At 42.5% G+C, this 11,826-nt stretch overlaps 1 protein-coding gene across 2 annotated transcripts; it reads right to left on the bottom strand.

Annotated features, from left to right (window-relative positions):
• Positions 1-394: 394 nt before the first annotated feature.
• Positions 395-11,825, bottom strand: INSIG1 (insulin induced gene 1). Of its 2 annotated transcripts, XM_011973076.1 has the most exons (6): positions 11,596-11,825; positions 8,614-8,738; positions 7,974-8,140; positions 7,545-7,644; positions 6,467-6,535; positions 395-2,403 (listed from the first exon to the last, which is right to left on the bottom strand). In XM_011973076.1, the coding sequence occupies exons 1-5, from the start codon at positions 11,807-11,809 to the stop codon at positions 6,521-6,523; spliced, it is 621 nt and encodes a 206-aa protein (XP_011828466.1). In that variant the 5' UTR covers positions 11,810-11,825; the 3' UTR covers positions 395-2,403; positions 6,467-6,520. The 2 variants fall into 2 exon arrangements, with proteins under 2 accessions (XP_011828466.1, XP_011828467.1); XM_011973077.1 differs by lacking the exons at positions 395-2,403; positions 6,467-6,535 and having other exon boundaries at positions 7,551-7,644; positions 7,970-8,140; positions 11,596-11,820.
• Position 11,826: the final 1 nt, after the last annotated feature.

The raw sequence follows: 11,826 nt of genomic DNA, 5'->3' as shown, positions 1-11,826 counted from the left end.
GGCACGCCTGCTCCTCCTGCCTGAAAACCGGGTGCCTGTGGTGAGGAGGGGTAAAGTGGCAGGTTCAATTCAGCTTGCGCTGCACTTAACTTTCTACCATAAGAAAAACACATACTGTTGACCCTTAAACAACACAGGGTTTGAACCTGTGGGTCCACTTATACACGGAGCTTTTCCAACCAAACATGGTTTATTTGCTGAATGTGAAACCCACGTACACGGAGGGCTTTTCGTGTACGCAGGCTCCATAGGGCCAAGTGCCAGACTTGAGTATGCAGATTTTCGCATACGTGGGGTATCCTGGAACCAACGCCCTGCGTGTATCTAACATCCTACATGGAGAATACCACCCCAACTGTCTTTTTTAAAAAGCAAACGAACATAAATACAACACTTGGTTTTGAACCTTTAATAAAAGTAAAAAATGAATGCAAAAAGAACACAATGTTGAAAACTTAGTATGAATGTGAATCTCACTAGATGTTCAAATCTGGTATAGTGCAAATTTTGTTCATACTATTTTACATTTTTACAAACTCAAATCACTTTGGTTCATATATTTTCTATAAACTATTGGCAAAAAAATCTTCCAATTTACATTTTTTTGGCTACATTATTTCTAACAGATAAAGATTTACTTCCGGTTTCGGAGAGAAAGACTTAATGTCTGTGCATGATCGAGTCTGTTTTGAAGATTCACTCACTGCTTTCATCTAATAACTTCTGGTTTTTCATAAAATGCTGACATCTTCATTGGAAATTTTTTTTCATGTAACTAATTGTTTTCATTTTCAGAAAATATATAAGGGGGTCATTCCAAAGTTCAGAATGATCCTATCTTTTTAAAAAACAAAATTCCTCTAAAACAAATTAGCTTCAGGAACTTAAAATTTACTCCAAGACATTTCCCTCAAAACAAAGCAAAAAACCCCAGCAAAGATCATTACATACACAAAACCAAACACACAGAGCAGCGCTCACAGGCAAGGTCCTCTAAGCTTCCCTTCTGCTGACTGCTGGCTTCCATTTAAAAGGAGTCTTTTAATCCAGCCACTTTCACAGAATTTAAAACAAACCAAACACATGTAAATTGCAAAATACAAAAAGGTAAATTTGTAAGTAAAAATGACTAAACCCACAAAACTGGAGTATTTCGAAGGTTGAGGGTTCAGTGGAGGGTGTAACATGAAAGGAACTTCACAACGGAAAGAAATCATCGCCGAGTTTCCTCCATGCGCACTGAAATGAATGGAGAACACTTCTCTCGAACATCTCACACGTTAAAAAAAATAAATATTTAAGAGATACAAGGCTCAGATTGGTTTTCATATACATTGCACTTGAAGTTTAAGACCCAATACTTGCAAATTAGGTCTGGTATGGTCTATGCCATTAAATGAATACATTGTGCTCACCAATATCATTGAATATTTAGAAACACCACATGTTTAATGCAGTGACATATGCACTCTCCTTTTTACAAGGCAATCACAGATTGCAAATTCCATAGGGCTGTGGAAAAAAACAGTCATCTCTATTCTGTAGTAACAAAGAAACAATTTTCGCTCACTAAGATTGAAATACATGGCAGACAGGTATTCATTCTTAGATGATTACGGATTTCAAAATACACTTCATAAACTGAGGTGAAAATTCCAATATATCGCAGTGTGGGAACCATGACTTTTCATTGCCTTTTGCTCAGTAAGATTGTCTATACAAACTTCCACGGTATGAAAAGCACAGTTGACCCGCTGGCGATACACACACGTGTGACCGTGTAAACACGCCACTGCAGGATGAACGAGCGTGACCATGAAGCGTGGCCATGCCGCGACTCCACTTGGAGCGTGACCTCTCTAGAATCACTGCTGCTTTTCTTGTTTTGTTTTGTTTTGTTTTGTTTTAAACATAGCCCTATTTTAAAAAATCTTTTGGATAAATATTATTCCTATTACACCATACTTCATGTTTGTTAAGCACCATCAACCTACCTCCTTTGGGCACTGATACAAAACTGATAGTTGGTAACTGAGTCTTAGTTCAAGGCTTTGAAATATGGCAACTTGTTTTAATCACATGAATGAAATCTAATATTTGGGAAACTGCCACCTGCCTGAACCCACGCAGCCTTGGCAGAACGCTGCAGGGCACAGACAGGCGCCAGTGCCGTCAGTCAAGGGAAGGCTTCAGGGTAAGTCATCATATTCTCCACCTCCCTATTCTAGACTAGGAGAACAGTGTTTTCCAGGAGTCATTTGTACAGTCAGCCTGATCTAAATAGATTAAGAAAAAAGATAATCTTTGTCGTAATCCACAATCAGATTTTCTTCCAAAATCTTCCTTGCTCTCAGAATCGGTGGTTTTGAAGACTCAATCACTATGGGGCTTTTCAGGAACACCCTGTGTGTGGAAAGGAAAAAAAAAAAAAGGAAAGAGAAAATTAGCACTAAATGTATAAATATTTTAATTACCAATTAAGTAGGTCCTAACATGAGAAAGATTAACATTTATATGACTGAAGAAACAAGACTGAGATGTGGGAAATGTGGAGAGAACTAGAGCCTAAGGCCAGCTCTCCCAGCTCCCCTGCATCTTCTTCATGGCTCCAGCCCAGTGAGCCACAGCTCTCACCTGCAAAATTAGGATAATTCTCTGCCTCAAGGGCTAAGGCCCTTATATAAAGCCTATTATGTAAGTGTAAGATATTGGTGAAAGTGTAACTAAATTAATATCTATATAAAGGAAACACCCAATTTTATCAAAGTATGGTGATGCTTACGGTATGGTAGGTTCCTGAAAGTTCTAACTGCAATTTAAGGGATTGAACCTTTATCTGAAGGGAGGTTTCGGCCACAAACCTTTATTAGTATCTGATGTCCGTGTTATAACCCACCTTACCAGCAGTTTGTTGAAACAGACATTGGAAATAGGTCATGCTTTGTAATACTGAATAGTAACTCTACCCTCAGTTCACACAGAGCTTCACAGTTTGGAAATCCTTTCTACATATTCTTCCTCATTTGACCCTCACAGAGCTTCCGAGAGGTAGACACTACAGTTACTGCTATGACCAGGCACTGCAGGGTAATTCTCAATAGAGAACAGGATTTCACTGATGAAGAAGCAAACCCAAAGAGATTAAATGACCTTCCTGAGGCCACAGAGCTTCTGCTAAAGGGCGAAAGAGAAACCCCCATACACAATTTTTTCCCCTCAGAATCGTGCCTTCCCACGTTACTTAATTGCCCTCCATTAAGAGGAAGGAGCTGAGCTCCTCACCTTCGGCAACGAAGGAGATTACTCATCCAGAAAACCGCAGGATCCTCTCATCTAAATGGGCAGGTACAAAAGTCACGAGTCTGGGTTGAGTCACCCAGGTATGCCAGTTACTACCCTGGGGACACACACAGTAAGATCTTCTAGGAAACATACATGCTTTTAGGAACTGATCATGTGAAAGCATTGCCAATTGTTAAATATGAACACTGGGAGGGCTCTATACACACTGCAGTGAGAAAACAAAAGAGCAAACTTTTGGCAGCAACTTGGAAAGAAAATTGGTCATCACATTTGACTACCTGTTCACTAACGTGCTGATAAATCAATGGGAAGTGGGCTTTTAGAATCCCTGGTCGACAGAGGCCACAGTGAGGCCTGGCATTAGTGTAAGAACACAAAGACACCAGAGATGAATGACAACCAGCCCGGGCGGACCTGACACGTGGCACAGGGACTTCCAGCAGTGTTGTCTAATCATGGCACCCTGTAAATGGCAATATGGATCCTCCTCTCAACCCAGACACCAACGCAGGCTGCTGTCAACCTGCTTCAACCAGGGTGAAGGCAGGTGCAAGCCATGTGTTGAAAGGGCATGTGGTATACTAATGAGAAGCATGGTGCCAGCTCCAACTCTGCCACCCACCTGGCCAAGTTGTTTAATCTTCCTAAGCTGCAATTTCCCCTTTTACAAATAGGCTAATAATAGTTTCTACTTCAAAGAGTTATGTTAGGAGGACAAAACTGGCTAACAATGGAAACGTTCAGCACAATGTCTCCTGCGCAGCAGTAAGAGCCCAATACATGTAAACCCTCAATAACAATAATAGTATTATTATCATTAGCAGCTGAATTGGGTCAATCAAAAACAGGAACAGCAAATTAAATCCCAGGCTGACACTGAGGTGGGCGGGACTCTGCCTCCAGGTGTCCCAGTGGGGCCGGGCAGTGGAAGCAGGACAGGCTTGACTGCTGTTGGCAGTTCGCAGCTTACTCTTGAGAAAAAACTTGAAGCTACAAACAGCAACAAGTTCTATAAATGATGGTTACTGACTCATTTTCTTTTAAACGTACAGGCTGGGCCAGGTGCAGTGGCTCACACTTGTAATCCCAGCACTTTGGGAGGCTGAGGCAGGTGGATCACCTGAGGTCAGGAGTTCGAGACCAGCCTGGCCAACACGGCGAAACCCCGTCTCTACTAAAAATACAAAAATTAGCCAGGCGTGGTGGTGGGCGCCTGTAATCCCAGCTACTTGGGAAGCTGAGGGAGGAGAATTGTTTGAACCTGGCAGGCGGAGTTGCAGTGAGCCAAGACTGTGCTACTGTACTTCAGCCTGGGTGACAAAGCAAGACTCCGTCTCAAAAAAAAAAAATAAATAAATAAAAATAAACAAGCAAAAAAAAAACAAAAAAACTGAAACAGGCTGATAACAAATGTTTCTGCTATATTTTCGGACACAAAGGACAATGGCATGTGCGGGGGGCGGCGGGGGGGAGCGGAAATACCACATAGAAAAAGCTAGGAGACCATATAACTTGAAGCAAAGCCAACTTGTAACTTTTGAGCATGGTTATTCTTGCAAGTAACTATGTTTCCTCCTAAGGGAGGGAAGCATAAGTTAGAACAAAGGCATCTGAAGAGAACTGAGACAGCTAAGAAGGAGAAGGTATCAAGTGCACTAGGGAAAACCATCAGCACCAAACACAGACCTCGAATGACCCTGGATCTGGGCGGGTCTGGTCCTGGTGCTGAACTGTGCCTCGGAATTCACTCTCGTCACCTCCCTTCACAACGTCTTACTTGGTGTAGGTTTCAACCTTAAACCAATAGCTCTTAGATACTATCCCTAGAACATCCAACCGCTTCCATTTTGTGAGTAAACAGTATGACAACAGTGGAATGTGAGGAAGGCTGCCCTGGGGGAAAACACGCACCACGAATGTGACGTCAAGGGGCCCGGCCTGAGGAACGGATGCAGCAGGAGGGAGGGGACTGCACCGTGAAGCCCCTGGGCCATTTCCAGAGTTTGATGGATGGAAATGAGTTTGCAAATTTTGAAGAGAAAAAAGAATAACAGTTGGGATCCAGAGGTAAGGATTTAAGTTTTTATGAATAAAAATGGTGTTAGGCGGGGTTAGACTCAGAACCTGGGAGGTCAGTTTCATGAGATAGCCCAGTAGGGAAGGGATTAAGGCGGTGATCTCTCTCCTCCAGTTTTAAGATACAAAAGAACATCCAAACATTTTCCCCCAAGTTTAATGAATAAAAAGGATCAAGAGAAAGCTGAAATAAGGAGAATTATAATTATGTCAACTATCCTATTTTGAGTTATCTTTAACATTTTTTTCTGTAAGGATCAAAGGAGCACAGCAGGAATTACTTAATGAAACTATCTTCAAAACTGAAAACGTGTCCTCCAACCATTTCTAGATGTTTAGAACTTATGAATGTTGTGAAATTTCTACCTCCACCAAAATAATGCTTATTTCTTAAAACTGATTTAAAAAGTCTTGACATATAACAGCGTCAACCTATCGTACAGAAATAATCAACTCTTTAAAAGTTATTCAAGTTTCAGTTATAATGTATAATTAGTCAATCTGGTTGAGGACAATTGTATTCTAAAAATCTTCTTAGAAATTCTCTCCCAAAGAGTCCCGGAACAAAAATCTCAAAGCAAGAAAGCGGAGATGGAGTTGCTTAGCTCTCGTTTGAAGACTATAACAGGAATGCTGGCGAATGCATGAAAACAATGTAGTATTTTCATGTGGGACCATTCCACCAGATTTTTAATATTAAAAAAAAAACAAGGCCAGGCTCACGCCTAAAATCCCAGTGCTTTGGGAGGCTAAGGTGGGAGGATCGCTTGAGCCCATGAGTTCAAGCCCGGCCTGGACAACACAGGGAGATAACATCTTCACAAAAAATAAAAAAGTTAGCCGGGCAAGGTGGCATGTGCCTGTAATCCCAGCTACTCAGGAGGCTGAAGTGGGAGGACTGCTTGAGCCCAGGAGTTCAAGGTTATAGTGAGCTATGATGGTACCACTGTACTCCAGCCTGGGTGACACAGTGAGCTCTGTCTCAAAAAAAAAAAAAAAAAAAAAAAGCAAGCAAAGTCCTTTCTTCTCCATCATGAGAAATTTGGCAGCACAGACTCAGTAACCAGTGGAACACTGCAAATTCTACTTGTAATTACTTCTGTTTTTGTGAAACAGCCAAGTGGCCTTCAAATTCAACTCCTCACAGAGGTATCAGCTGGCAAAAATAAATGTACTGTTTTAAAAATAGCATGAGGTGCCCAGATAAGTCTTCCGAGAAAGTCCCAGAGCTTATCTCCGAGAGCAACAGCTCTAGGTTTGTTTTTTTTTAATTCACTTTATTTCAGCCTGCCAGTCAAAGTCAACTCAAAATAACATTTAAAAGTTCACCTCTAGTTTTTTAAATTAAAGTGCTAAGATGCCAATTTTTAACTAATTAAGAACTGCTAAAGTCATCCTGGAGTTCATCTACCTTTCCATCTCCCTCAGGGGGGCTGTGAGAGAAGCTCTGTGGGGTAGAGCTGCTTTCTCCTGCAGTAAGAACAGCTGCAATGTTCAGGCAGGACAGTCCATCTACACGGTGACCCGGCCACGTGCAGCGGTGCTCTCATCATCACTCCTCCATGCCCAGGGCCACCTGCCCCACAGAAGGGTGTTGCCTGTCTGAACCAGGCTGTCCCCTTACCCGCCCACACCAGGCCCTGCCCTGGCCCGAGACAGACTCTGGAGCCTCAGGCTCGATTTGCTTGACTGTGGACTAAGAGGCCAGCATCATCTGCATCCACTCTGATTTTGTGAAAAGCAACACCGGCGGACTGATGCTCAGGGAGCAAAGTGTCACTGCACGAGGTCATCCAGATCTGCTTCTGACGGCGAAGGAGGAGGGGACACTCACACACCAGTCACTTTCTTTACTGCTTACTACAGAAATTTCAAGAATTCAGAACACCGACCACATCTGCAATTCAAAGGGGCAGTGGGAGGGCTCTAGTTCCTTTCTAAATCAAATATTATGAATTTATGAATCTACAAATCTTTATAATTTAGCAAAGAATTACCTGGGTATCATTACCTATTTTTTAAAATACAACCTTTTCTCAGTAATCGTCACTCAAGTCTGAACCGGAACATATAAACACAAAATTGAATGTATCATGTAAAGTAATTCTATCAAGGTAAAGAGACGCAAGTTTTAGAAGATAATATAATATGATCATTTCACTCACCATAGCTAACTGTCGTCCTATGTTCCCCACTGTGACGCCTCCTGAGAAAAATATACAAGGGAGCCAAGAACGAATATAGAGGAAATCTGGGGATGTATACCTGCAGCAAGAAAAGAAACCGTGCCTTAGCAGCCAGTTTCACCTGGCTCAATTCTGCATCAAACATTCTCTGTAGTGGGGATACGCAGAATGCATATCAACCACGAAATGCTACAAAACGTTCATATTTGAATGTTTGGTTGTAACTGCTACTGCTTGGTTTTCCTTTGCATTAAGTTATGGATAGCAGCGTGTTTTAGAATTTTGTACCTAAATCTAGATCATTCTATATAAAAACCAAATAAAATATGAAACTATCTCAGCTTTGTGGATGTTTTAATGAAAGTTAAGCAAGCTTTCCAAAGCCAATATTTGAAAACACATACTTACTGATAGACACCATTATACACGAGAAACTGCGTGATCAGCGTAGCTAGAAAAGCTATGGTGATCCCCAGCCCAAGGCCGCTTCTGGAACGATCAAATGTCCACCAAAGCCCCAAAGACAGGGCTGCTAAAGTCAAGGACAGCTGGACGTTATTGGCAAAATCCAATTTCTGGTGATGTAAAAGTTAAGGAAAATCTGCTGATTCTTAATAAGATCAAAAACACAAAGAAAACCACAAGGGTCAAAAACATGGGTATTTTATTATTGTACCACAAATAATTCACTGTCCATAAAAACTGTGTAATGAGCTAAAGAAAGGATTCGTTGGATACAGGCTACAGTAACCACCAAGATCACCTGAAATCTCCCCTGGCATCATTGGCTAAAAAACAACCATAAGAATAAACGTGCTGAAAGCTACATATAAAATGCTGCTAGCATTTTGACCATAAAACAATATATTTCACTATGAAGTCATCGACAGCCCCATTCTTCTTCCTCTTTTTAGTAATTTGAAATGGGCAGGTACCACCATCATGTTTGTATTATGACATGGAGTCATTTGAGTATGTAACAAAACAAAACGCTTCAATGTATAACCTAAGAAGATACTCTGGACATAGCACAGAAAATTCAGGATACAGCACTGGCATGGTTAATGCCAACAAAAACTGCTATGCAGCGCATGACACTGGCCCACTCTCTCTTAAATTTGTGGGGTTCTCCGAGGTGACTGTCGATACAGGGGTACAGCAGGCCAACAACAGCTGTTTTAAAAAAAAGATGACAATGTTAGAATACAGCAGATTCAAGTTCCACAACTTCAGTGTGGTCATTAGTAACACAAGACATTACTCAAACCAGTCCTTTTCCTAGAAAAAATTATCAGCTATAACATAATAGTTAAGAGTGATTTTATATTCTTGTTCTCTTTGAGTACCACTCCCACAAAATTGTACTGTTTAGAAAAGTTTTTAAAAAATCACTATTATTTAGTGCAGTTGAACATGTCTCAGTAAACACAGAAAGGAATCAAGCAGGGATTATTCATATTAACATGAGCAATATGTAACCTTGTATTTAATATCCACATTTGCCTAAAATACACACAACTTAAATGACTATGTAGTTCACCTTATCTTTTCATCCAGTGTGATTTCGATCTTAAAATAAAAAGGTTAGCATCTGTCCACACCCTGCCACCACCCAGCACTGGGATTGGGCACATGATGAGATACATATTTGCTGATGTGACTTTGACAGTCTGGGTCACATGCTCCTAGGGTGGCCCTGGAGTTGATTTTCAGGGGTTCTAGCATGTACTGTACTGGGCACTGAGCACTGTGCACACATGCCCGTGGGCAAGTACGGGGCGAGAGAGCCCTTCTCCTATTCTCCATCTGGTTCCTCCACGGTCATGCCTCAAGCTGTGGTAAGAATACCAGACCAAGAAGAGGAAACTCAGCCTCCAATCCCAGCTTGCCCTGGTGGGACCTGGCTCTGCATGTTTGTTTTCTCCTGTGTGAAATTATAAGGATTATGTAACTGGGACACAGAGAAAGAAGGGATCACTGTGGTCCAGAATCGTTATTCTTTACAGACACAAACTCGGATTTTGGACAGGTGGGAAGGAATGGCATTCCAAAAGAGAAGTAAAATGGCAAAAATGAAGGCAGGAATGAATGTCTGTTGGGGGGAGTGGGGTGCTGGCCTGCGGGGTTGGATGCTGGGACACAAGGGTCACTGGGTCCCAGGGCTCTTGAGAACCCTGCAATTGTTTCACCTTGGTCTAGTATGAAAGAAATACACATTTTAGGTTCAACTGAGAAACAGGAAACACAGTTTTCATCAAACATTCAGAAAAAAAATGTTCAGTTTTCAATTTATTAATCATGTTCTAATTTTGGGGTTTTGAAAAACAGACCCCCCCCAAATTAACTTTACTTCACTATAGCTTAATTTTGCCTTTTAAGGTTAAAAACTAAATAAGTAAAAAACATACTATGATATTTTACTTACGCTCTTGGCTGATGGTTTAAAAAAAAAAAGGTAGAGTATGAGAGTATGAGAAATTGTCCAGATATTCCTAGAAACCCTTGAGGCTTCAATTACAAATACTGAAGGCTAAACTATTTCATTTCTAAGATCAAGTTTTTGGTTAAAGGAAAGAAACTATTCTGCCAAATGTATATGAAATATGGAATTTTAAATCTAGATATATGTCTCAAAAGTTTTTCAATTAGTACAGCTACATAAAGTGTTTCAAAAAACAAAAGAGGTTTCCCCTCCCTCCGAGAACAAAGATGAAAACATTCTACCCACTACTTAATAATTACCGACATATGTCCTAGTTCTTGAACACACAGCCCTCTGTTAATCTGTTACAAAACTCTGCTGCTTGCCGTTTGCAGTGAGTCAACTGAGGCAATGTGTTTCCACAGTGCAGGAGACACACCTACAGAGGCAGCGGGAGCTGTCCGCATGGATGGCTTGGCCCCTTTCTACCTGCGCACGCTTGGATGTGACTTCACCTGTGATTCGGTTTCCACATCTATAAATGAAGCTACACATGGTATTGCTGTAAGGAATGAACACAGCAAAGCATCTGAAGCCTATGGTCAGCAGTCGGCTGACAAATGTCAGCCACAAAGCAAACAGGATGCCCCCTGCACTGCACTGGAGTCACTTACTCATTTGTTTTCCCCACCAGACTGTAAGCTGCTTAAGGATAGGGGCTTGTGGTGCTACTTTTGGATTAACATTTCAACAGCTTGTAGAGTTGAGGTTGTAGAAAGCACCTGACAAAACCTCGTTAAAGAAACAAATGCTGTGTGACTACAGCAGCAGTAAGGGATCTGCTGGGCCAAGATCAACTCAACATTTCTATAAAAGAGGTTCAATGATAGCCAAGAAATTCTAGTAAAGACACTCAGCAGTCCCCCTGTCCACAGTTCAGACTGACCTAGTGTTACCCTGTAAGGCATCTATGCTACTGCCTGGGTGTACGAAAATCTAAACGTCGTAAGGGGGTTACCCTTTTCCTTAAGAACGTAATCTACAGAGCTCTAACAGTTCAGGGAGTAAACGTTTTGGCTTCCGACCACGGTTTACTCAGCGACCCGGCAAAAGGAAGTACTGAGAAGTTGCTCCCCTGGCAACTGCCTCCTGAACACATGTGACGGGTTTGTTTTCAGTTATCCAGCAGGGTAGCATGTTTGCTGCCGCGACCAATGGCCTTTCAGTCCCGCTGCTCACCAGTTCCCCAGGCGGCCAATCCGGGGCGGCTGGCGCGGGATGACAGCTGGGGCTGTACCCGGACGCCAGGAGGGAAGGGCCCTCAGTCAGCTTGGCACAGCACCTGCTTGAACAGCCAATTATCTCCCTGCCTCATCTCCATCACTGTGCTTCCTCAAACTTCAGAGAGCTGTGGCCCGAACCCGCCCTGGGGGGTGCCAGGTCCTCTCTACCCCTCCTTCATTTCTCTAAATCCCCAAACTGGAGATGCACACTTTCAATCTGTGGACAGTTCTAGTTTCAAATGCATGTTTCTCAATAGGCTGAAAAGTACTTTCAACCGAAAAGACACCCTTTTTACTTCCAGAAGAACCGCGGGGGGGTACTCACCAGCTGCTGTCCCGCAGCAGGGAGGGACCCACCAGGCGGAGGAAAAGATGGTAGCGATCACCTCCTCGGGGAAGAGAGTGACATTCCTCTGGATCTGCAGCAGGTTGAGCACCAGGGCTAGGACCACCCCAACCGAGAAGAGCACGAGGCTCCTCTGCACCAGGCGATGATGCCAGGTGTTGGGGTAGGGGCCGCCGGGCTCGGGGCCGCTCATCGCAGCACTGCGGCCCC

Source organism: Mandrillus leucophaeus, unplaced genomic scaffold, assembly GCF_000951045.1.
Source record: "Mandrillus leucophaeus isolate KB7577 unplaced genomic scaffold, Mleu.le_1.0 Scaffold134, whole genome shotgun sequence".
Lineage (NCBI taxonomy): Eukaryota > Metazoa > Chordata > Mammalia > Primates > Cercopithecidae > Mandrillus > Mandrillus leucophaeus.
This window is presented reverse-complemented; position numbering and strand designations above follow the sequence as displayed.